The sequence below is a fragment of the Furipterus horrens genome, unplaced genomic scaffold (assembly GCF_987537825.1).
Source record: "Furipterus horrens unplaced genomic scaffold, mFurHor1.1.pri manual_scaffold_7, whole genome shotgun sequence".
In the NCBI taxonomy this organism is placed as follows: domain Eukaryota; kingdom Metazoa; phylum Chordata; class Mammalia; order Chiroptera; family Furipteridae; genus Furipterus; species Furipterus horrens.
The window spans coordinates 26716833-26744276 of record NW_028327177.1 but is presented as its reverse complement, the minus strand read 5'-3'; the positions used below and the strand labels follow the sequence as shown (position 1 = coordinate 26744276).

Sequence of the window (27444 nt, the reverse complement as noted above, 5' to 3'; positions counted from 1 at the left end):
ATCTAGGCTAGAAAAGCAGTTTCAATTAGCCAGAAAAATGTCACCTAGTTTTAATATTTCCAATAAAGGCAACCATAAATTTGTGAAGTGGACTTAAATACAGAACCACACAATGAGGGAGTTTTTTCCTAACGCAAAACCTGTCAGCAGATCACAAATGTTAGTTTTGTTGGCTCCTCTGACCAGTCTTAAGTTTGCTTCATTTAAGAAAATGAAGATATTTGCAGATGGAGATGATTTATCTCATATAAAATCATGTAAAGCAAGCTAGTCTACACTCGTATCTGTGACTCTAGATTTAGAATAAACTGTGGGACATTTACAGACACAACTTCTAAGGTGGCTCAAACTCATTTGCTACTTTAAAACCTCAAAGCTCGAACCATTTTGTACTCAAATTTTGAAAAATAGGATATATACTTCTCTGCTTTCTTAACAATTGAGGAAAAACTAATGGTGACTGAGAAACTGTTTTCATCTTAAGGAACTGTCAAGCCCCTTAGAGGATAAGTCTCTGATTAGATAAAATCCAAATCATTAGAATGCCTATTGGGTACACTGATTTAAACCATGGGGTAGAGGTGGGGGTGCAGTTTAAGTTTCCAGGTACAGAGCATTATAACTTAATCATGCAGACCGACATTGTCACAGGACTGACTTTATTTGGATTTACTTGCTCCCAAAGGCAACAGAGCTGGGGGTTCAGACTCTTCTCAAAAGTGCATTTATATTGCAAGGGATAGCTCTGGCTGACTTGGCTCACTTGGTTGGAGCATCGTCCAGTAAACTGGAAGGTCACGGGTTCTATTCCCAGTCAGGGCATATGCCTAGCTTGCAGGTTCCGTCCCCAGCTGGAGTGCAAAGAGGTGATTAACTGATTGATGTTTCTCTCTCATCCATGTTTGTCTTTCTAAGAAGCATGTCCTTGGGTAAAGATAAATAAATTGTCATGCAATTGTCCTGGGCCCTGACCTGAGGTCTATTCTCTAGATAGAACCCCTAACCTTCATTTTTCACAATTACCTTGGATAACCATCAACTATCCAAGACCTTTCAAAAATAAGGCTTAACATTATTACATGAAATGTTAAAGGAACTTATTTAAGAAAAAGATTGAAACTATGAGCATTAAAATGACTAAACTTACAACTACCAACAACGTAATCTAACGAAACAAAACTAAGCAAAGAACCAGAACAGGAAAGAATCATAATTTGGAGGGCTATCAGCAGGGAGGCGGGGAGGGAAGAAATGGGGAAATGGTGCAGGGATTAAAAGCATAATTGATAGGTACAAAATAGACAGGGGGTTGTAAAGAATAGTATAGAAAAGGACGAAGCCACAGAACTTACATGCAAGACCCATGGACATGAACTAAGAGGGGGTAATTGCTGGAGGGAAGGTAGGTACCAGCTGGAGGGAGGCAAAGGGGAAAAAAATTGGGACAACTCTAACAGTATAATCAATAAAATACACTTAAAAAAAAAAAAGGTTTAAAATGTCCCTGGCCAGTGTGGCTTGGTTGGTTAGAGCTTCATCCAGTACACCAAAAGGCTGCAGGATTGATTCTCGGTCAGTCAGGTTATATATGGGAAGCAACTAATTAATGCCCCTCTCCCCCCTTACCTCTCTCTAAAAGCAATGAAAATATGTCCTCAGGTGAAAAAAAAACTTCTAAGCTTAAAATGGATCCTTTCTGACATTTAATCAATATAGAAATTACACCAACGACACCCTCCTCTGTACAGTTAATTGTTGCTACTGTCTGCTACCACATAAACAAGGGCTTAAGCTAACTATATCCCAACCTATTAACCTTAATAATCTAGCCATAAACTGTCATCTAAAAAAAATGTTAAGATCGTTTAACAAATACACGTGTCTTCTTTAGGAATTCTCAAGGAACTCTAAATACATCAGATACTTTAAAGTAATTGTGTTGTGTCTCATCTTTTCTATACAACCAAGACACTCCTGATACTTTATTAGTACCTGTCACAAAAAAGATTCTTACGCTAATTCCACCTTGTCAACTATTTGCACAAACCAAGAGAAATAAAATAGCTAACATCACTGCACACTGTTTAAGGAATTTTTATTAAAGGAAGAATTTTATAATCCAAATTACAATTCCTTGCTCAGTTATCAATTCTGTTATTTAAAACAAAAGTGACATTTCTGAGCTATTCCACAGTAAAGAATTACAAAATTAAAGAAAGGAATGCTTTAAATTTTTGTACTTTGCTGAAAATTCTTTTCCCAGGGTCTATAAAACATTAATTTGTTTTTACATTTTACTATTTTTTTTGTGAGTTTTTTCTTGTTGTTTTTAAATCAGTAAGTAATCTAGGACTAGCATTATGTTTGCTAGACCTGGCATTTGCTCGGTATATAAGGTCCAAAGTTTCCTTTCCTTTTTTTTATTTATTTTATATTTTGCAATGTTTTTTTTCCATAATATTTCAGTTTTTCGATGTTTAGATATTTTTCTTCGGTGAAGCACGAGTTCCTTTTCATGGTCCCTGATCAGTCTGCAAATGTAAGGGGGAAAGAAAAGATTATAATCATCAAGTGTGCTATTAGACTAGATCTTAATTCTTCCAACCACTGAAAAGAATCCTAAGTGATAGAGGTGCTAAGCACTGCTACAATAAGCAATCATATCATGATATAGAAATGTATCAACATTAACATGGTACACCTTAAATTTGCCCATTATGTATCAAATATATTTCAATAAGCAAAACCAACAAAACAACTTAGATAAGACCAATACTACTAGTACTTGTCAGTAGCAAATTAAAGCCATGAGCTAAATTCAGTCTGCAGCCTGTTTCTGTGAAGTTTTACTAGAACTTAACCACACTCACTTGTTTACATGCTGTCTATAGCTGTTTGCACACTCTTAACACTGAGAGTTGAGTTACTGCCAACAAAGGCCTACAAAGCCCAAATACTCCTATCTGATTCTTGACAACTGCTTTGCCAATCTCTGGTCCTGGCTATACTGCTACGTTACCCAACTTTTTGGGAGTAACGAAGGGCAATTGTAGAGGCCCAAGAGCAACTGTCATTGATACCACCCAGGAAAAGGTATAAGCTAGGAAAGCCCTCAGAGATTAAGTATGCAAAGGGCCAACCCCTGTCATAAGCCATTTAATAAAACTTACTGTACAGAATGTTTAATCATGCTTTCATTTAAAAAATTCAAGTCAATACCAGGGTAAAAGGTAAAATTTAATTCTTTTACATTTCTACTGCTCTTTGAAAAATTAGCAATAGATTTCAATTTAATGGAAAATAGTTTCAAAATATGCTCAAACTGTTATAAAAGATTAAGGAAACAACACAGGGAAAGCTCACTTTAAACAGTTGGAACACCAGTGGCACTGTTAACTGCTTTTTGGGCAGCCTCTTTAGCTTGGTGGGCTTGTAGTACAGCTACAGCTTCATCAACCTACCAAAAAAAAAAAAAAATTGCTCTGAAAAGGAATTACCAGAAGCATCTCAACTTGATTATATACAATTGTCCATCAAAGGTGAAAGTAAAATTTCAGCAAACATCGCTATCTTTTTCCAGTAAAGAAGTAGCAGTAGAGAGCATTGATACTAGAATTACACAGACTAGATTTGAAACCAAGTTCTGCCACTTCCTACCTTTGTGAGGTTGGAAAAATTATCCAACCTCTCTATGCTAGTTTCCCCATTTGTAAAATGGGGATAATAGGTTATTATTAGAATTTATAATTAATACTTATAAAGCTCAGAACAGCGTATGGCTTGTACAGGGTGGGGCAAAAGCAGGATTACAGTTGTGAATATGCGAGACAAGTTTATTCTTTTATTATTATTGTATTTTCCGTATGAGCAACTGTACACCCACTTTTGCCCCACCCTGTGTATAATACTTTAAAATGTTCTATGAAAAGTTCCTAGAAACAGCCCTGAAATATACATAATCTAAGAGCCTATTCGATAAATGATAAATTACTTTAGAACGGAGAGACTCTGGAGACTCAAGCATATGAAGAAGTTCTGAATTATCAATCTCCAACAACATGCCAGTGATTTTACCAGCAAGAGTAGGGTGCATGGCTTGAATGAGAGGAAACAGCCGTTCACCTAAGGACAAAAATTAAAAAACTCCTTCAATCAAAACGAAACAAAACTTAAAGGCATTTACCATGTTAAAACTGGAGTTTAAGTACATTTTGTATATAGCAAATACGTGCTAACCCGCAACTGACCACATTTCAATACATCTTTTATGGAAAAACTGTTAATAAGAGAGATTAAGATACACCCCCCAAGGCAATTAATTCTTGGCAGCATCAGCTTGCAAAAAATAAATAAATAAATGAAAGAGAGAGAAAGCTATGTTACTATATTAAATTGTTATGTCTGTGCTCTGGCAAAGTTTTTTCCTCATTTGGCTCAAAATCCCTCTTCCAAAAAATGTGGTGGAGGTGCAACAGCGAGTAGGGTGCAATGCCCTATTGTGTTATCCATCAAAAGCAACATACTGGCAGCTGTCTGGGCTTTCCATCAGTTAGGCAGACAATCTGTGCCATTATAACCATGCATCAACTTCAGATCAACTTCGCCACCCAAGCTGTCAGTAGGTGCAAAGAAGGTCTATGTATCTTTCTATTTTTTCTAGCCTCAAACTGACTAGGTGGGACAAAGGTACGTACCCAACATTTGCTTTTGCTCTTGAGGAGGGGCAGATGCCAACATGGAAGCAGTCAAAGGCTCCTGACCTTGTACATGAACAGCAGGCTAGACAGGAAACAGGAAAATCCCTAAGTTTACCGCACAGAAAGAAGTAATGGCAAGTACAAACGACAGTCATCCCTGAAAAATTACTAAGTGATAAAGACAGCAATCTAAACAAATAGAAGCTGAGTGAATCAGAAGTACAGCCTAAGAGAGCTATTAACACTTACTTGCTCAAGTATTATAACCACATAGGATATTTCACTTTTTTTTTTTTTTAAACCTGGACTATTCTTTGGACCCAGTTTCCTGTTATGATCAATGATAGTTTTGGTCCCAGGGTCAAATAAAAAAAAAAGGATAAGCCACATTTCACAAACTAAACCTGATTTTACTTTCTTCTTTAGAGCTGTTGCCAAGCAAAGCCCTCAAACCACACAAGTAAATTCAGAACAGGAGATGCTGAATGCTTATCTAATTCCTACAGTATTAGGCAGATGAGACATTTTTATATGCTATCAGTTAATGGGACAATTAACAAGATATTCTAGATAGCTTAAGCTCTCCTGTATCATGCAGTTATCATCAATTTCTTTCATCACAACCAAGTTCTGTCACCTTTATGAAGAAATCAGTGAGTCTGTACCTGCTGCATGGTCACCTGTGGCTGCGCATTAAGATGCTGCTGAGGATTGCGAACTCCTGCAGCGTATTTGTACTGCGGGACGGTACGGACAGCAGGAGTAGCTGCAGCAGCAGCGGCTGCAGGACGTGGACCCATTGTCTGTGTTGATGTGTTAGCTGAACAAAAACAAACAAAAAAACCCCACATGTTTTTGTACATTTACTCGGCTACTTCAAATCTAAGACCAATTTTTATAGGCAGGGTTAAGACTCACCAACACGCTGTGTCGACATGACTCGTGGAACCTGTGAAGAAGCTGGTCTCATAGTACTAAATGGTGGTCTAGGAGCGGCTGGGCGGATAGCACCGGGCATATTTTGGAATGCTGCATTTAAAGATACGAACACACATTTACTTGGCAAAACTCAGTAAAACGTTCATGCTGTTTTAGAGCTGAGGTGTGCGCCAAAGGTTAAAAGCGACCAAATACAATTTTTAAAAGCTTAGTCTCACACCTGCATTTTCCCCAGGCTTACCAGATCAGAGCATCAGTAAATAAACTTCATTCACCCAAGTACTTATTAATATGTAAACATGACATGAACCTCATTCCAAGTGCTCCTGCAATACAGCACTGTTCTACGTAGGGCAGGCCAAAAATGTCAGGACCCCGATCCACATACACGGGACAAGATCTTTTAAAACTACTGCCTAACCAAACATGAAAGTAAGAGCTAGATCCTAACAAAAATAAAACAAAAAAAGAAAAAGTAGACCAAAAAAGAAGAGTTGGATGGATCCATTTCAAAACTTATAAAGGAAAATCAAACCAGCATAGAAATCACTGTCTCAATAAAGACAAGAATAATGAAACATTTTACGAATCTTTTCTTTTAAGGCTAGGATTCCCAAAATGAACATTGCTAACCATAAATTATGAAAAACAAGTTAATATACCCCTGAACTATAACAGTTAATTGGTCTCATATATATTTTTATTCCAAATAATTCATCCCCTTAAGAAAAAACGCAAGGCTTACGATGAGGTCTGGCACCCTGAGCAGTCCAGCGAGGACTTGGTCTTAGTTGAGCGATTTGGCTGGGAGGATAGTATGCAGCACGGTTCTGAGTCTATAGAAAGGAGGTAAATACATCAGTGAAAGAAAAACAAAAAAACAAAAAAACAAATAATGCAACTAGCTATAACTTTCAAAACATGTATCAGGTTCTCACACTCAGCATTAAAAAAAACCCCATCATTTGCATGTCTTCTCTCTTGGCACCAAACCAAATATGACCAAATGTAAAAACCTACCTGTGGGATAGCTGCCATGAAGTAACCTGAAGGAGGTGCTGGCTGGTAGGGGTTGATTACGGGGTTGGGCACAGCCCTCACACTTGCCATCCTCTGCATATACTGGTTAGTGAGGTGAGCCTGGCGCTCTTCTTTGCGCTGAGCTAAAGCTACATACAATGGCTTGGTAGCCACAATTCTACCATTCATTTCTGTAACTGCTTTAGTGGCTTCTTCTGGGGAGGAGAAACATACAAAACCAAACCCTTTGCTGCGACCACCCTCCATCATAACCTATTGAAAAGAAAAAAATATGAAACAAGGTTACTGCAATGGTACAAGGAGGCACAAAAAGAAGAGCATTATAATTATAGCCATTGACTCAAATAACTAAACCCTGCTAATACTTTCACCATTTTTCCCCATGTATTTTCCTTAATACCCAAATATTAATAGCAAGCTATGTACCTGCACTGCACTATCCTAGCCAAGCAAAGGAGGAAGTGAAGGGATAGAGGTACAATAGCAACTTTTTAAGATATTCAGTTAGTTATTAAGATTTTCAATAAGATTCAAATATCTAAATACATTACAGGCCCTACTAAATTCAACTCTTAGCATCACTGGAAATATCCACAATTAAAATTTGACTCCTCTAGCAATTCAAGCTAACAAGGTACTTTACTACTCTTTAGAGAGGAGGGGGTGGGGGTAGGGAAAGGAACTGCACCTTCTAATACTCATACTTTAAAATAAAAACTTCACACTCAAGACCAGAAGGGCCATGAATATTGGGGTATAAACAAGGAGCAATGAGGAGATGCTAACAATTCCTCGCCAGCCCTGCAATATGCATAAGTGTGCTATCCAGCCACACCGAACAGTATGCTGGTGACACAGGAATAAAAACGGCAATAAAACAAACTCTAATAATCTCGCTTATATGTGAAAGAAAAGGCAAAAGAAAAGAAACACACCCCTCCACCCCAAGTTCATGGATACAGAAAGCAGATTGGTGGGTGACAGAGGGGCGAGAAAACTGGGTAAAGGGGGTTATAAATAGGACAACTCCTAGCTACAAAATGAGGCATGAAAACATACAGCATGGGGACTGTATTTACTAATAATGTATATTTGAAGGTTGCCAGAAGCGACCTTAAAAGTCTTTTCATCACAAAAATATTTTGTAGTGATCACTGTAAACCTGAATCATTTATAAGTCAACTGGAAACATACCCATACAACTAAGGGAATTTATAATGTTAAGGTTAAATATTTTAAAACCAGTGGTAAAAAGATGGACTTTGAACTCTTTATGTTTAGTACATAGTACACTGGGATAACTGAAAAGAATTAAGTTAGATCTCTTATTCACATCACATTACAGAACAAAATTGCCAGATTCTGAATCTGAACATAAAAACAAAAATATAGGAAAACTTGAAGATGACACAAGATCCTCAAGTCCTAAGTCAAAGACTAGAAGAAAATATCTGCAATATAAACAAAGGGCTGACACAAAATTGTCCCTAACTTACTAAGAAAACAGCCAATGAAATATAAAAATAACCAAAAAAAGGGGGAGGAAATAGTCAACACATGAAAAACATGTCACCATTATCTTCTAAATTGACAAGTCTAGTAGAAATGTGTTTACCTACAAACCAGCAACTTCAATTCCAGAACTTTAGAAAGACTGGCATGCATGCAAAGATAACTGTAGAATATGCATGGTATGATTCTGTTTCCTAAAAACTATTAAACACATAAATTGTTCAGACAAGCATGAAAATTATCTGGAAATACCACCCAAATTCCCTTTTGGAGACTGAAAATGAGGGACACAAGGGTCATCCTTTCATTTTTTTATCCTTCTGCCTTGATAAATGTGTTTTTTTCAGCAAGCATTAGTAAATAATCAACATAATGACCTCCTCCTCTAAAATAAATTCTTTGTCAAATTTTTCACATCCTTTATCATAATCCACAAAGGACTTTTAAAAAGGATTCAATCAAGATTCTCCTTTGTAAAAACATGTATGCACCATACATTCAGAATAAACTGATGCACAACATTCAGTTTAAGCTACTTTCAGGGAATATACTGAGGATAAAGACACTCAGAAATTAATTCTATCACACTCCAGGTATTCTTACAAAAGAACAGGCTGAACAAGGTAAACACATTACTTGCCTTTTTATTTGTATTCATCTACTGTGCCCCTAACATTTCCTCCCTCGGTCAAGGGAGTTGCCAGGAGAAGCTGAGTGGAAAGATGAGCCACAGGCCATCCCAGAGCACCGGGTTTTAATTTTTCCCATACTCTTTTGAGAATACAACTAAAGTTTTAGACACTTCTCCCACTCCCTTCACCCCACCCCCCAAAATACATGTGCACAAAACTACACACACAGGGATTCTTGGACCCTGAACATTGTAAAAACCACCTAGGACAGAGGTACTTCAATCAAAATTTCAGATTTAGAATAGAATCCGACTGTTGTATTTCTCACTTTCTGATTTCAAAAGAAAAATGACCTCTCTTTACTCCTACAGGGCTTGAAGTTTGACTCCCCAGAATGAATAAGTGAATACAGATTAGCCCAATAGTTAACAAGTTGTTCACTAATAACCTGCCTACTTTAACCAGTAAAAACACTAGTTTAACAGATTGAAGAACCGTGCGTATTATTAAGGATCAATCAGTAATGATCATCTACTGCAGCCTTCCTCAGGAGAGAATTCAGAATTCTCCATATGCAAAAATAAATCATGGGGCTACACATTCACTTCAAATATCAATGTTTCTGAAGTTATGAAGTAAAAATTTGATTTCCAGAAAAATAAAAGATTTTGGCAGTTGGGGGGATACCCTATATGACTATTTGTTTACAAAATGAGAAAAACTATTATTAATGTGAAATTCAAATATACATATCCATTTTCCCAAAATCAAAACAAAACAAAAAACCATCATATGCTTACCTTTGCACTAGTGATTGTACCAAATGGAGAAAACTCTTTCCGGAGACGTTCATCATCAATGCCATCATCAAGATTTTTCACATAAAGGTTAACACCCTAAGAACAACAACAAAAAACTGTACAAAAAGGAAGAAAACATGGTGGTACTTAAGCACACTTCCTAGTGTTTCACCCCATATTTCTTCTCCTTTCCCCCTCTCAAGCCCCCCAGTTACTTGGCAGTAAATGAAATGAACATAAAATAGGTTTCCTCATCCCTGTCTTATTTTGCTTGCTCAATTAAAAATGAACCTGGTATCTGGTGATCCTATCTTGCTTCATCTGTTCAAATTTGCGCTTAAGTTCCGTCTGCCGTTCCACTTTTTTCTGAGCTCGGCCAACATATATTTGTTTTCCATTAAGTTCCTTTCCATTCATCTCATCCACAGCCTTACAGAAACCATAAAAATTTTAATTACTAACTTAAAATATCAAAGTTTATTTCTTTAACAATAAAAAAATATACATTAGGTTATAAAAGCTAAAGATAATACCCATCACAAAACTAAACCTTGAAGTTTTAGAAAACTATAGGTTCCCAATTTATACCCTCAAAATATATAGAATGCACAATACATGTAAAGATAAACGTGGAAGATAGCCATTGGTATGCATAAAAACTTCAATGTAAGAACCTAGTTTTATATTCCCCTCCCCCATCACTAGAAAATACACAAAACCCACAGTGCCTTTAGTTAGTATATTAAAGTCTTACTTTCTGTGCATCTTCGTGCCTTTCGAAGCTTACAAATCCGAAACCTTTGGATTTTCCATTTTCATCAGTCATTACTTTCACACTTAAGGCAGGTCCTAAAAAATTTTTTAAAGATTCAAAGATATGCCATACAACATTTACTTTATTCATTTCCAATTTCAACACTCAAAAACAAAGCCATGCAGGGGGACTAAATATTCTCTTCAAATACAATTTACTTCTATGAAGCTAAGTAACTACTCTATTCCCTGAAACATTCCTACTTCCATTTATGGAGGTATGTTTTAGACAACTGTAAAAATGAAGTTTTATTCTTAGCATCAGTACAAAACAGATGTGCTTTTTTTAACCCAACAATTTGGTTTTCTTGATGTCAGAATTAACAAATAAGAATTTCTTATGCCGCCCTGGCTGGTGTAGCTCAACGGATTGAGTGTCAGCCTGCGAACCAAAAGGTCACTGGTTCGATTCCCCGTCAGGGCACATGCTTGGGTTGGGGGCCAGGTCCCCAGTCGGAGGGTGTAAGAGGCAACCAATCAATGCATCTCTTGCACATGTTTCTCTCCCTCTCTTCCCCTCTAAAAAGAAATAAACATTAAAAAAATTTTTTCTTATGCCCTGGCCCATTTGATTTCAACAACTAGTGAAGGGAATGCAGGGTCCGACATTTGGGAAGACAAAGAATCACCTGGAAGAGGTAGCATGTTTCTGAATTCACGTGTCCCCACCCCCTCAAGTGAAAAAGATACTTAACTGAGTTATTATCTTAGGTAGGTGGGGCAAAAAGGCTAAAAATCATATTTGATTATAGAGAATATACAAGACATACTGTCACAAATAGGTTGTTACTTTTGATGTGCCTCAGTCCTAAGGCTGTAATTCCAACCTCTGCTATGCAAAACCACAAAGAATGTTACTGACAAATTTACATATTGGTGGTCAACTGACAGCATTATTCATTTGGGATACTAAGTGGTTAACAATATCCAACCCAATTTTAGAAACAGCTTCTAATTAAAAAAGGCAAATGAAATATACAAAAGCCAGTCACTAAAGAAAATTTAGAATACTAGGCTGTCACATTTTCCTCATCTTACACAACTCATCTTTGTGCAAAATAACCATTATTTTGCTGAAAAGGAGCAGAGGTTCAATGTGGCATGTTTGGCAGTACAAAATTATTAGATTTCCTAATTCTTTAGAATTTGAACTAAAAAAAAAAAAAAACTATCGAGGTCAACACAAGGAAAACAAAGGGCATAGGGCAAGCAAATCATTCCCCAAAGTACAATTTAAGTTCATTTCCTGATCATCTAAAGTAAGGCTGGTTACTCCTCATTAATTTGCAGTTTAATGGAGGTAATTTGAAATGCAAGGGAAGAGCAGTTAAGATATCATGGATTCAGATGGCCACCCAGGGAGATGTCCCTGGAAAATCTGGGCCCTGTCTTTAAAAGTTAAGTTTAAATTGCTCCAACATGATGCTACTGGGACTGACCATAGGGCTGAAAGCTGGCCAGCTTTCCTGTCCCATAATTAATGACTGCGCTCCAACCTAAGCTGGCTGTGTCACATGCATGCCTCTGATGAGATGAGATCTTGTAAGTCAGTCCACCACAATTTGAGATAGCAAAACCTTTTAAATCTGGTCCAATTACACAGTCTCACCTTACTGTGCGAATACAATGCTATTAATTTTTAAACTGGATAGGTTTCTATTTATATACTACTTTGTACTATAACAGAATATCAGTAGTTTAATCCAAATAACTACAAATATTTTAAGTACCATGTAAGTCTCACTTCATTTATTTTTAGTATAATTAGCCAAAATTAATATTGAGAAATTACTCAGAACGTTGAGTGTAAAAATTCAGACACATTACCAAACTTGCCAAAGAGATCCTTAAGGCGCTCATCATCCATGTCTTCTCCAAAATTCTTGATGTAAACGTTGGTGAACTCTTTTGCCCTAGCTCCAAGTTCTGCTTCTCGTTCTTTACGAGATTTAAATCGTCCGACAAATCTAAAAAGATATGTAAGGGCTATAAAATTAGGTTCTATTTTATGAAGTTCAGATTAAGTAAGTCTAATGGTTGAATTTGTAAATGTCACTGATAATTTCAGAACCTCTAATAGAGTATACTATAAAACAGAAATAGAGCCTCAACTAAAGAAACGAAAGCATAAAATATAAAAAAAACTTCATAACTACAATAAGACATTTTTTTAACTTATTAAGAAAGAGAGAAACACTGATTTGTTGTTCCATTTATTTATGCATTCATTGGTCGATTCCCATATGTGCCCTGACTCGGGATTGAACCCATAACCCCGGCGTTTGGAGGCAACACTCTAACCAACTGAGTTACCTGGCCAGAGAAAAAAAGATTTTCCCTCAGATTTTATTTATAAAAAGAGAGAGGGGAAGGGAGGGAGAAAAAGAGGGACCTGGCCTATAACTCAGGTATGTGGCCTGACTGGGAATCAAACAGGTGACCTTTCAATTTTCAGGCTGGCACTCAATCCACTTGAGCCACACCAGCCAGGGAGAAAAACATTTTTCTGAATACACACTTCTCTACCTTCTGCCCAGGTAATCCAGGGTTAGAGATCATGTCTATTACTACAGATCAGTGGGATGCCAATGAAAAGATAAAAGCTTCCCCTCTGCTATTGCACTTTGTTTGCAATCTCCTCACTTAAAATCTAACTTCTTAATTCTGTACTCTTAACACACAATAACCCACATAACTTTCTTTGCAACAATACCAACAAAAGGTGTTTAAAAATTTATATTCCCCCAATATAAAAGTATTGAAGTATTGTGTCATTGAAGAACATTTAATATACATAAAAAAACCTATCTCCTATAATCTCACACGATTCATTCTTCATGTGTTTTGTGTTTAAGAACATTAAAGGAAATACCTATGCTTTTATTTCCTGTATCAACCCCCACGCACCCATATAGTCATGCTTCTTCTCCCATGTTATAAGTATGCTCAATGGGAGCATAATTTTCTATTGTGGCCATCATTATTTACAATAACTTTCTGCCTTTGTAAACAATGCTGGAACTTTATGAGACTTATTTGTTCTTACAAGAGTAGAAGAAATCATAGTGGTTCAAATAGTATATAAACAATCTTAAATTTATAGTCCAACTGTTTTACAAAATTGCTATATCATGTTATACTCAAAATAGCAATAAATCAAGTCTTTATTTAATCTAGACCACGCCACAGGCAGATTCTGTTTCCATGTGCTAATAGTAATGATGCCGAATATTTTTAATTTAAAGATGTACTCTAAGAGTTAGCCTTTGTAAACATTGTTCATATTAAAGAGTTGCTGGTTTTCCTAGACTAGGGTATTTCACACGTTACAAAGTCTTTCCTTCACCATGCAATTGATGCAGAATTCAAACAGCTAACATCATGTGCATGACTTTGATGTGCTGGTTTAAGAGAACCACGCCTTAAAGAGTGATGCAGTTGAGTTATAACCAAACCCAATTTGGATGCCATCACTACACAGCAACATGAACTCTCAGATCATTTACATATATACCCATTTTCTCCTTTCTCTTTTTGATTTGAATGTTGACCATTTTGTCAATTTACTTGTATTTGTATGTTACAGTGAATGTGAAGAATTATAAAATCTCCCCCAAGGTGTGGTTTATTATTTTTCATTCTAACTGTATCTCTTTCATTTTTAATCCTTGCCACGTGATACTCCTTTTTTAAAAATTGACTTTAGAGCAAGAAGGAGAGATAGGGAGGGAGAAAAGAGAGGGGAATGGGAAAGGGGGGGGAACGACACACACCAATGAGAGAGGATGACATCTATTGGTTGCCTCCAGTTCACATCCTGACTAGAAACTGAATCCACGACCTTTTGGTGTAAGGAATGACCAACCTCCCAACTGAGCCACCTGGCTAGAGCCTAACTGTATCACTTTAAGAGGACAAGTACATTAACTTATAAAATTAATGTAATGATATGAACTACTAAAAAGATTTGAAGTATGATTAACTAAATATTTATACTTACACTTTGCGATCATTTAGAAGCATCCCATTCATTTTTTCAATAGCTCTTTCAGCTGCTTCCTGTGTCTCAAAATGTACAAATCCATAACCCTTGGAACCATTTTCATCACAAACCACCTAGGGAAAAATATATACCAATTTTTTATTACTTACTATTAATTTAGCATTTTCCCATGTTCAGAAATACAGCTGACCAATGCTGAGAAGGTGAGGGGCGGCTTAGGGGAGCTGACACCCAAGCACAGTCGAAAATTCACATATAACTTTTGAGTCCCCAAATACTTAAGCTATCTCTCAGTATCCACAGGGGGTTGGTTCCAGGACCCCCAAGGATACCAAAATCTGTGATGTTCAAGTCCCCTATATAAAATGGTGCAGAACAATGCATAGTCAGTCTTTTGCATCCACAGTTTCTCAACCACAGATAGAAAAACAGTATAGGTATTTATTGGAAAAAAAAAAAAAATCTTCATTTAAGTGGACCCATACAGTTCAAATGCATGTTAAGGGTCCACTGTAACTCGTCAGTCACCTGGGTATTTAGGAAATAAAAATACCCATTAATAGACGTTATGGTTGCTATTTTAAGAAATAAACTACAAGTAGCTAAAATATTGTAAATATGTTTACTGTCACATTTTTGCTTACCTTACATGAAAGGATGTTACCAAATGCAGAAAATGTATCATACAGTGCCTTATTATCAATGGATTTGTCCAAATTTTTAATGAATATGTTGCCTACTCCACTTTTGCGAAGTGATGGATCACGCTGAGACCACATGATACGAACTGGCTTGCCCTTTATAACATCAAAATTCATGGTGTCCAAAGCACGCTCCGCTACAGGAAGAACATTTTCATAGTGAATTATTACTTCAAAACTTGTATGGGCCACTTGAAATTTTATAAACTATTGTTTGTAGATGGAGTGGTTGGGCCCAGAGTCAATGTCTTCAAACTTCAAGATGCTTGGACCTTACCTCACACTAGTTGAGATTTAAATTGTGTAGCACATAAAGTGAAGACAATACAGAAACTCCGAATTTCCAATCGATTAATAGATGACATTATCACTAATAATGTATTTCTAAAACAATTTTTATTTAATTTCCATTATGTTTAAAAAGCACCCTTTTCCTCCTAGTCAACATAAAACCACAATTCCCTTTCACATAAAATCTGCTTAATGAACAATATAAGACATTAGGCAATTGAAGATTCACAGAATAAGAGCAGTTTATGAATTTTAAGCATTTTAGTTTCTTCCCTATTACTTGCCAAAATTGGTCTTTTCATTGGCAGCTTATCACTGCTAATATTACACAAAAATTAGTCCATGTCCTTAAAAATTTAATTATTTTGAAAGGAGGGGTTTCAGTGATTCATGGCACAACTTCCTATTGCCATATAATTTTAAAACACGTTTGTATCTACTGAGATCAAGATTTGAATCAACCCTTCAAAAACTAACACGAAGTCAGGCATACTTAGCCCTGTTAATACAGAATTTCTGAACTACCAGGTCTATGACATCCATAAATCACTATCAATGCTTTCTTGACCTATAAACCAATTTTATCTGAGATCACTTTTGTCCTTAATAACTGATAATTTAGCCAAGTGTTTCTGGATAGTGCTAGAATTTCAAAATCTACCCAATGATTTCAACATCTATGAAGAATTATGTGCACCTGTACCATTAAAGAAGCACGTATTAAAAAGTTGAGATTCTAAATTAAAAAATTCATCCTTAATTGAAAAAGGCTAGTCCCTCAAGAGGAGAAAAACATAGTTCATTTTAAGTTCTACACCAAGTTTCACAAATTTCATGCCAATGTAACTGTAAAGGTATTGAGAGGACAAATTTTCTGGCCACTTCTTATAAAATAAGTCTCATTTTCTAGAATGTAGAGCCAATCAGCCGTCAGCTCATTATCAATTGACCACACCTATTCAGCTAATTTTTTAGCTGACTTTGCTTGAGTTTCTTTTGAATGAGTCACCTCCTTCCTGTTAAATCGAAAACTAGTCACTTTCAGAAGCTATTCTATAAGTCCTTCCATGTTGCAATGAGGGGGAAAAAAAAAAAAGAAAATCACTAAAAAAACTATTTGGAAGGACACTAATTTGTACATGTAGAAACCAAATAAATGGAAGATGGAAAAAGGTTCTCTTTTGAACAGTCATAGCACTATTCTATTGGTACAGACTGATAATACCATAACCAGGTAACCCAAAGTTCAGCTTTTCAAATCCCAAGAAATTTAAAAAGTTGTTTGTTTGGATTTAAAATGGTTAAGCTTAGAAAAAATAAAGTCCACTTTTCAAAAGCTACCACTTTCTGGTATCTAGAATTTGTTCAAGTTTTTCTATCAACTCTTTAGATTGTGATTACCTGATCCAAAGTTATGTTCCCTAATGAGTTTATGTTCTATTCAGTGATCAGTCTTGCCCGAAGCTAGGAAATATGGAGTGACATTTGGAGCTACTGCTTACAGAGCAAAAAGGGCAGGAAACCTGCAGTGCAGTTTTACAACTTCTGGCTCAGTGTCACTCAGTGTCTGCCTACCCAAAATCTCAATATTAACTTTACCTAGTGAAAAGCTGATCATTAAGTAACTTAAGTTCTACTAAATGAATTAATAAAATCAAGGTTTAAACTTCACCCTTAAAGCCTTTTCTACAAAAATAAAAACAAATTTCTTATATTTTATAATTCTGGCATGTATTTAAGTAGCCTAGGTAGAAAAAGCAAAACTGGCCCAGAAAATCAAGTGATGCTGACTTGCAATTCAATTGATCCAGATACAAAGAAATCCTGACACTACGCATCACGTCACATATCTACCAATTTTGTTTTTGTAACTGTTTTTCAAAATAAAAATACAAGGTTAGCAATTTATTTCTCCCTAAGATTCAAGCTAATCCGAAATCTGTTACTCAGTATTCAATCATGCTCCGATTTATGAAGACTCTGGACCATTTTTTAAAAAATAAAGAAATCTGAACTATCCAAATGCCACATTAAGTAATAATGATCTAGTCCACAGTGCACTCACAAGTTAACATTTACATTCAAATTTTTAACTATAACCCTTCAAAATCATAGTTCAAAAAAAAAAATTCTAAACAAATTACCAATACTACAAAACTATATTAAGAAATGATTTAAATGATCAAACTGCCTGAGTAAACGTTGGCCTTCAAGGGGTCATCCTCCACATGCCCTCCTCCAACCTGGCTTGAATTGGGGGGGAAACTCCCAAAGCATGGCTCATTGGTATCTACATTTCCAGAGCCATCAATCCCTGACAAGTTATTATGAATGGAATCAGAAAGCTTAGGACCTCCACTACATCACCATATTAACTTTATTCTAAGGCCCTGTGGCTTTCCCAGGAGATTGAGCCAGCAGCGCAAACAGGCCTCGGGCCTGTGAGGTTACAGGGTTCAACACGTGGTATTTTTCAAGCACCGATAGCTCTTCCTCCCCGTGCTGGGGCAAGAGAGCCGGGTGGTAGGAGCGCCTCCACCTATTACCGTAAAAGGGGGCTCGGAGCTCTACGCCCCAGAATCCCAAGGCTACTGGCGGAAGCGCGGTGGAAGAACCCAACCTCACCAACCCTCCCAGCGCGTCATCACCCTAAAGTTTGAAAGCGGCTGAGACCGAGAAAATGGTTGCAAAGAGGAAGTGGCCAGGCGTGCAAGTGGCATGCGGCTGCCGGCTGCGCGTAGTCCCATAGGTATGGGGAATGGGGGTCTTGGCACACGACCTCTCCCGCCAGCCCTCAGGAGCGGTATGGCATGCCCTCCCGACACCCGACACCCCTAACCCCCGGGCCCGCCGGCCTAGCCCGCCCGCCTGCCGCCGCCTGAGCCTCATGGCCACCCGTCTGCCCACCAGCCGGGCCCGACTCTTACCGTCTGCCGGCTGCTGGAAGTTCACATACGCATAGCCCAAGGAGCGGCGGGTGATCATGTCCCTGCAGACCCGGATGGAGAGGATGGGCCCGGCCGGGCTGAACTTCTCGTAGAGCATCGCCTCGGTCACGTCGGGGTGTAGGTCCCCCACGTAGAGCGAGGCCATAGGGTAGCTGGGAGCGCTGGGGTTCATCTCGGCACAGCTGCCCAAAGGGCCACAGGCCGCGACCTTTCCGTAAGAGGAGGAGAGCTAGTGCTGGGGCCGGGGGCCGGAGCCGGGGGGAGGGGAGCGGGGGCAAGCGCAGAGGGACAAAAATCAACCGGAATCGAAAACTACTCAACAGCCGCAGAACAGGGTCGATCCGCTGCCGCTGGCCACTGGCTGCCGGCTGCGGCTGGGGAGCGAGGGTGGCGGTGTTGGTCCGGGCAGCGAGAAGGCCTCGGTCTCTTGGTTCCTCCTTGGAGCTGCTGCGGGGCCGCGGGCGGGTCGGTCTCGGCTGCTTCACCGGGTTATTTTATAAAAAGGAAGAAAAAAATAAAAGTCTCCGGCGGGGGAGACGCGGACTTTTTGTAATTTTTTTTTGGCTTTTTAAAAGATTTTTTTAGATTTTTTTTGGGTTTTTTAAATAATAAATGTGTGTTCCGAGCCCGGAGCACACACTCCGCACTCTCAGCACTAACCGCCGGGGAGAAGGGGAAGCACCGCCTCCTGCACCCTGTACTTATACCCCACGCGGCACTCGCCCCGCCCCAGCGCGTCTGACGCCAGGACTTTGCGTGAGCGTCAGCGCCGGAGGAGGAGAAAAGGGGGTGAGAGGGAGGAGGGAAAAGAAAACGGGAGGAGGAAAGAGCAGAGAGGATGGGAGAGGTGGCGACAGCAGCGGGGGTATGGGGGTGGGGTTGAGGCGGAGGAGCGGGGATTCTGCGCAGGCGCTGTGGCTTGGGCGGGGCCTGCGCTGCGTGGGGGCTCGTGGGGGAGGGGAGGGTCAGGTCGCTGGCCGCTCTCAGAGTTATTGGGTGGGATGGCCCCGCCTTCCACACACCCCGCCCCAACCTCCAGCCGGGATAAGCGTTAACCCGTCAACCGCGGTGGGCGGTGCGCCGGGCTTCCGGGTTCCTCGGCACTAACCACCCCCACGTGCAGGGTTGCCCGGGCGTCTTCCCGCCGCAGCCAGCCCAGCTCCACTCGCCCCTGTCCCTCAGGGACGCCAGGCCTGAGTGGGCTGACGTGATCCCCTCCAGGCCCAGTATCCGAAACGTGCGTGAAAGGAGCCGGGGCGGGCTTTCCCCTTCTCCTACCCAGACCGTACTACGAATCCCAGGGGGCAGCACCGCCCCGCTCATCGGAGGCAGGGCGCGGTGCCTGCTGGGAACTGGAGTCCCCAACGGCCGCGGCGCCCGCTGACCTTAACTGGTCGGGGGTTCTGGCGGCCCCCAACCGTCCTGGCGCTGAACCCCAGTTGCCACCCCCGTGGTGCGTTCAGTAGAGTGGAGGAACGGAGGGGGTTCTTGCGTTTCCGAGCCTTAGATTCTCCTCAGTCTCTTTATTGGACTCTGCCGTTGGTCAGTGGCTTTAGTTTAGGAAAACTGTTTTGGGGTTTTTGTCCGCTTCCCTTTTTAAAGTATCGTGATCACTATTAATTTAAGATGCTAGGTTGGAATCGTTGGTTTTGTGCTATTTCTGCCAGAAATTTCTTTGAGGCCAAAGACAAGACTCGAGAAAAATAAATTTTTTCCTTCAAGTATGAGTCTATCAGTTTCACATAGCACCACAGACCTGCAACCAGGCAAATTTAGGAAGGGTCTAAAACGCAGTATTACCGATGTTTAAAACAATTTTGTACATTAGTTGTGGCCTTTAATAGGAATGGTAAATTTAATGAATTGATAGCCGCAGAAAATGCCAGTTAATAGGAATGACTGTATCAACATACAAATTCCCACTTTAAAGTAGTAATGTATTTAGTAATTTTTAAAGGACTTGCATAAACATTCTGCCATCTGCTTCCTACAGCAATCTTGTGTGGGACATGGAGCAAGTAGTAATTTATTTTACTGTTAAGGGAACGGTGTCAGATGATTGCTCAGTGCATTCTTTAATTCAGTAAACTTTAGTGCATGCCAAATATATTGGCAGGTTTGGACTAGGTGCTGTATTCTCACTCAATTAAAATTAAACTAGCAGAGTCCTATATAAGTGCTCTTTTACCCCTATCTTGGTAGGAAGAAGATAATATTTCTGAAAAACATGTTGCCTCATGCTTTATTAGGCATAAAAGCAAAAAACTTAGGACTGTGCATTAAGAAGACACATCTATTACTAAATGATAAATCACCATGCAATTTATTAGAACTGGTTAAAACCAATCTATCAATATATTTATAGAGTGCCTACCAAGGGGAGAATACTGTATCCGTAAATGAGGAAGGTGGACGACAGGCTAAAACAAATACCTGTCCTCAAGAGGCTTATGATGAGTTCCTCTGGTAATTACAAGCACTTAAATCAGTATAATAAACATCCAGTCCCAGCATTTTATCTATGACAATTTTCTCGTAGATTCTAAATTTGTTTTCCTTAAAAAAAAAAAGGAGGGTACAAATTCCATTGTACTTTGAAAGCAAATATGACTTCATTTTAGTATTTTAATTAAATAACTGAACAGAGACAATATGAAAAACTACACAGGGATAAAAGAAGAGTTGTATTAAATAAAGAGGTGAAGGGAGATCACCTCCAATAACTTGTAAGTTAAATTACACCAAGTTAAAACTAAACAATGCATAATTACTACGATTATGCAGGGGATTTTACATATACTTTTGACAGAGGAAGATGAGGGTATAGTTTCTGGTGAACCTCACTAAAACATGATTGTAAATAACAAAGGTAAAAAAAAAATGATCTGCTTGGAGTCTAGAAATTTGTCAGCGAACAAGAGTGGCCAGCACTATCTCAGGTGGGTTTGAGCACTCCATCCACTACAAAGGGCTTACTACTCAGGTTTCACTAGAGCTTGGATTAAATAACTCTCAAAAGACTTTTCTTTGTTATGAATTCATTTTGAACAAGCAGCTTCCCAACTGATAAGTCCAGTTAATACCTGAGCTTCCAGGGCACCTTGACACAAGAAATGCATGCCCTGTATGGTAGAGAGAACTATTCTAGTCACTAGAAAGGTATATCAGTTATTTGTAGATTAATAAATACTTTGGGAAGGAAACTGGTCATCAGGACTCTTGTGTACCTGTGGTTCTTGAAATTCAGGGCATCATTTTCATATTTTAGGGAGGTACAGTTGAGTATGTACAAGGGAGACTGGGAGCCAAGTCCATCCCTGAGGGGAGGGCACTTGTTGAATCAGGAGAAGGAATCAGAGCCCATCTTAGAAGGAAACAAATAGGATCTGGAAATGGAACCAAGAACCTGTTCCCTTAGTCTGTCAATCAAGTCACCTCTTTATCTCCAACCAGCTCATTTCTCTCAGATTAGAAACCTTTCTGATCAAAAGTCAAAACAAAAAACAAACTCCCTAATGATATGTTCTTCTCTAATTTACTCTTTCGCAGCCAAACTTTTTATTTCCATTTCTTGTCTCCCCTTAATTCCTCAACCCCTCTATTAACATGATTTCTCCCACTTCTACTGAAACTACTCTGTCAACAGTCATCAAAGATTCCTCTTCTATTTGACAAATACAGTGGACTTTCTTCAGGTTCATGTTTTCGACATCTACAGCATCTGACATTTTCCTCCCTGTCTTTTTTTTTTTTTTTTTTTTTTTTTAATACACTCTCTTGGCTTCTGGGCTACAAGTCTCCTGGTTCTGCCCAGCTCTCAGACTATTCCCATCTTCTTGTAACCCTTCCTAACCACCAGATCGGGCTGGTACTTTTTGAGCTTTATCCTGACCATCTCTCTGCCACTGCATTTACCACATTATTTTAAAATAGGCTGCTTATGAGCTGTCTCCCAAAATAACTTGTAAGCTCTAAAACAAAGTCTACGTTTCATTCCTACCACTGAGCATGAAACCTGGCTCATTGGACTGACTACACAAGGATGGGGGTTAATCTGGAGAGCTCAGCCTGAAGTTCACATGGGCACCTAGGGCCATCCATATTCAAGTCCAGACCACTTGGCAACCTGCTGCTGTGCACCACTAAACTCCAAAGGCAATTGGAGGGATTATTTCCTAACATACTTGCTGGTTCCAGTGCTGTGCTTGGAGGTAGTAGACTTCTAGTACCCAGAGTCAGGCAAGGAGGGACAAACAAGGATTGCTGGATAAAAGGAGTTTCTGGACCTTCAAAGCTGAGAAGACTAGACAATGGCAATCCCATTAGTGTTCTTGTCATCCTTCAGGGGCTGTAAGACTCACTCTTTGACTTTAGCAGTATGATAGCTTATGATAGAGGTAGTTAGGACTACAAATAAAAGTCAGATGATATTTGTCAATTCCTTTTAGCTTTTTGATTCACTACTATCATTTTCCTCTCATTTCTTTTTGGTCTTAAAAATGTGCTATGTTTATCTCTTGCCTGTGTATATCTAATTTTAGATCGCAAAGCTGTAGGACAGAATAATGTCTTTATACGTGCAGCATCTCACCGTGGGTGGCTAAGAATGTCTAACGACATCAACACCATTCAATTAACCTGTTACAGCAAATAAAAGGTAGAGTTCTCTTGAGAACCTGTTCACTTGAACTTCACTAGAGATTTATAAATAATTTTCACGCTATATCCAGGATATATTCAGAATATATCCAGACTACAGTGTTTCATGTAATGTATGACAAAATTGACTGAGAGGTATGTTAGAGATGAATCGGAAGAGAATATAGCAGTCCCTTCCCAACTAAAGGGACATACTTTATGTAGATTCTTAAAATAGAAAAATATTAAACAATGTCGATGATGAAACCCCAAATATACAATGTTTAAGAAGATTAGCTATTGCTTCATTAGATTTGTGGGTTGGTGAGGAACACAACATCTATACAAATTTGTAAATTGTCATGCCCATGATCAGAAGGATTTCCTATAATTAAGGACCCCCTTCATATTTTTCTTCCATATGCATTATGTATTTTCCTCATACCAACAAAGAAAGGAATTTATAAAAGTTTTAAATTGGTTCTGACGTTGTGTGTCCGATGATATAACATCAGTTCTGAGAAAATGACTACCAAGTAAGAAGATCCTGGAACAGAGACCTACTTAGGGTCATAAACACAGAAACAATATTGGGAGAAAAGAGTAATTAAAGGCTTTGTTGTAGAAGAGAGTAAGAAACTCAGCGAAATCTCCAAATACTTAGATTTCTTACAAAGTGCTCTTCTAATGACATAGCCATCGGTGTAAAACCAGCATGTTTGTTATAATAATAGGGAATACTATAGGTACATAGGTGTACTATAATAGGCATACCACTATCTACCTAGTAGGATTATTGTGAGACCTAAATAAGATACTATATGTAAACTGACATTAATTATACCATGTACAGTACTACCATTTATTGAGTAACCCATATCTGTCAGTATAACTACGCATTGTGTAGATGGAGGCCTAGATAGACATACTGGGTCTCCCTCCACAACTAAGAAGGAATACAACTACCTCAAAACAAGAGACAACCAGAAGTTCTAGAAAATCAAGCTGCACGGAAGTCCAACCAAACAAAGAAAGAAAGAAGAAATACTCATCCAGACAGGTAGGAAGGGCGGAACTGGGGCGGAGAGGATGCAGTGAGGTGGTGGCAGCAGCCGTGGCAGCCGCAGGCCAGCAGAAAGCACAGTTACATGTTTTTAAAAGTTGGGAGGGACACCTGGGGAATGTTCCCAGCTCCTCACCAGACCTCACAGCTTACGGTCCCAGCACCAGGGAAAATCAAGCCTCATTGCTTCTGATTGTGCAGACCAGTGGGGGTTGGGCAGAGGAAGAAACTGCCAGTCTCTCAGCAGAGTCTGCTTGTTTAAAGGGCCCCCATGGTCCTAGAACGTCTGCAGACCCACCCACTCTGGGAACGAAGGCCAGGGCAACAGCTACAGAGGTGCCAATCCCATACAGAAGTGGAGAAGTGCCTAGAAAAGGGGCAAGTGCTGAGCAGCGGCATTGTTCCCTCTGACCCCTCCCCAACATACAGCACCACAACATGGTGAAATGGGTCACCCTGTACTGAGGAATACCTAAGGCTCCGCCCCTTATAACGTAACAGGGATGACAGCTCTACCTAAGACACAGAGGCAAACAAACATAGGAGCCTGTCAAGATGAGGAGACAGAGAAGTATGGCCCCAAAGGGGAATGAATTAAAGTTCCAGTGGGAGAACTCAGTGACAAGGAGATAGTCAACCTAACAGAGGAGATAGCCAACCTAACAGATGCAGAATTCAAAACACCGGTGATAAAGATGCTCACTGGCTTGACAGATATGCTTGAGTATTAATGGCAAACACATAAGGGAAGAAGTGAAGGCTATGCTAAGTGAAATGAAGGAAAATCTACACAAAATCAATGGTGAAGGGAAGGAAACCAGGGTTCAAATTAATGATTTGGAACTTAAGGAAGAAAAAACAGTCAACTAGTACAGAATGAGGAAACAAGAATTGAAAAAAATGAGAGGCTTAGGAACCTCTGGGACAACTTTAAATGTGCCAACATCCGAATCATAGGGGTGCAAGAGGAGAAGTGGAAGAGCAAGAAATTGAAAGCTTATGTGAAATAATAATGAAGGAAAACTCCCCAAATTTGGGGAAGGAAATAGACATACAAGTCCAGGAAGCACAGAGAGTACCAAAAAAGCTACACCCAAAGAGGACCACACCAAGACACATAATTAAAATGCCAAAGGTGAAAGATAAAGAGAGAATCTTAAAAGCAGCAAGAGAAAAGCAGAGAGTTACCTACAAAGGAGTTCCCATAAGACTGTCAGCTGATTTCTCAAAAGACACTTTGCAGGCAAGAAGGGACTGGCAAGAAGTATTCAAAGTGATGAAAAGCAAGGACCTACGACCAAGATTACTCTATCCAGCAAAGCTATCATTTAGAATGGAAGGGCAGATAAAGTGCTTTCCAGACAAGGTAAAGTTAAAAGAGTTCATTATCACCGAGCCATTATTATATGAAACGTTAAAGGGACTTATTTAAGAAAAAGATCAAAACTATGAACATTAAAATGACAACAAACACAACTATCAACAACTGAATCTAAAAAATAAAAACAAAATCCAACTAAGCAAACCAGAATAGGAACAGAATCATAGGTATGGGGATCATTTGGAGGATTATCGGCTGGGTGGGGGAAGGGGAAGAAATGGGGAAATGGTATAGGGATTAAGAAGCATAATCGGTTGGTACAAAATAGACAGGGGGATGTTAAGAATAATATAGGGAAGGGTGAAGCCAAAGAACTTATATGCATAACCCATGGTGGGGGGTGGGATTGCTATTGGGAAGGGAGGTACTGGGCAGAGGGGAGCAAAGGGGAAAAAAATTGGGACTACTGTAACAACATAATCAATAAAGTACACATACAGACATACAAAAAATACAATTGTTACTGTCATAAACTAACTTGGAGGACAGAAAAATGCAATGGCTACATTGAGACAATGTAAATATTAAATGAATAACAAAGAAAATCCTACTTAAATCAATTGACTTTCTAGGGTATGAATTATGTGTGGAGGGGTCAATGTGAGAATTTTGAAATGGATTATACTCTATGACCCTAGCTCCTAAGGCACAAATAACCTAAGTACATAAGGTATTAAGAATAACAAAAATGGGGAGCAGGGGGGACGCAATGGAGAGCAACAGGGAAAAAATTGGGACAACTGTAATAGAACAACAATAAAAAAAGATTTTTTTAAAGGTAAAAAAGAATAACAAAAATACATTTAAGACAGAAGAAATTTTATTAAAATTAAGAGCTAAAGTTTACTGAGTGTTTACGTGCCTCCTTATCACCACCCTGCTGGCTGTGAAACTACAATATTATCGATGAGGAAACTAAAGAAGTCAAACAGTTGATTCAAACACAGGCAAATGCAAGTTTAAAAGATGAGGTCTTTCATCCAGGAATTAAGGAGGGGCAGTACTTGAAATAATGAGAGGAAAGGGCATTGTAAGGCGGAGGAAATAATATCCAGAATGTCATGAAGGTGGGAATAAGCAAGATGTGTTTGTTTTTGTTTTTGTTTGTTTTAGAGAGGGAGAGAAACGTCGATGTGAGAGAGAAGCAATGATCTGTTGCCTCTCGTGTGCACCTCAACTGGGGACCAAACCCTCAACCTAGGCATGTGCCCTGCTAGGGCATCAAACTGGCAGCCTTTCACTTTGTGGGATGATGCCCAACCAACTGAGTCACACCGGTTCGGGTTCAGTGGGATTTTTTTTAAGGTAGATTGAAGTCACTTTCAAACTGAGGTCCAGGTAGGTGACTAAAGGGCAACTATTCTGGGTTGGTGAATAAAAAGGGGTATATGTCGGCAGCCGTCCGTCTCGAGAGACGATGGTGTAGCTTCTTAAGAGTCTATCTGCACCGCCGAGAATGGTTGTGCAGTCCGACTCGGGAGTGACACGGTATCTGTCTCCTCCCGTGTTGAATCGACATCTTGCGATGACGCTGGAGTGTCCTCTCCAGTGAAGCTGAAGCTACAGAGCCTGGGCAGGGTGATATGGAGGGTCTGCTGTTGCCCATGCAGCAGACCCCCCCTCTCTTCGCAGCTGAAGGGCCCAAGGGAAAGACGGAGTCGATACAGCTTGGCTTCAGGTGCGCCGCAGGAGTTGCCGGTGTTGACTACAACGTCAAACCGCCTTAGGGACTCCGGCTCCGGATTTTGTGTTGGGGTTTACTCCCTTAGCCTTTCCCCTGAAGAGGTATGCCGCAAGGCAGCGGAGGTTTTTTGGAGTCAGAGTTTTCCTTCTCTGATGTGCCCTGACTGGAAGATCGAACCAGCGACACTTAGCTCGCAGGCCGACGCTCAATCCACTGAGCCAAACCAGCCAGGGTTAAAAAGGGGTATCGTCGGCAGCCGTCCGTCTCGAGAGACGATGATGTAGCTTCTTAAGAGTCTATC

At 39.4% G+C, this 27444-nt stretch overlaps 1 protein-coding gene across 3 annotated transcripts; it reads right to left on the bottom strand.

The window, feature by feature from the left end:
* Positions 1–2078: 2078 nt before the first annotated feature.
* PABPC1 (poly(A) binding protein cytoplasmic 1) lies at positions 2079–19055 on the bottom strand. 3 transcript variants are annotated; one of them, XM_090283512.1, is made up of 16 exons: positions 18694–19054; positions 18357–18585; positions 15082–15275; positions 14435–14550; positions 12262–12401; positions 10376–10470; positions 9913–10050; positions 9622–9717; positions 6657–6929; positions 6382–6472; positions 5616–5726; positions 5363–5517; positions 4695–4779; positions 3992–4122; positions 3364–3457; positions 2079–2531 (listed from the first exon to the last, which is right to left on the bottom strand). In XM_090283512.1, the coding sequence occupies exons 2-15, from the start codon at positions 18547–18549 to the stop codon at positions 3365–3367; spliced, it is 1911 nt and encodes a 636-aa protein (XP_090139638.1). In that variant the 5' UTR covers positions 18550–18585; positions 18694–19054; the 3' UTR covers positions 2079–2531; position 3364. The 3 variants fall into 3 exon arrangements, with proteins under 3 accessions (XP_090139638.1, XP_090139639.1, XP_090139640.1); XM_090283513.1 differs by having other exon boundaries at positions 12271–12401; positions 18357–19054; XM_090283514.1 differs by lacking the exon at positions 3364–3457 and having other exon boundaries at positions 18357–19055.
* Positions 19056–27444: the final 8389 nt, after the last annotated feature.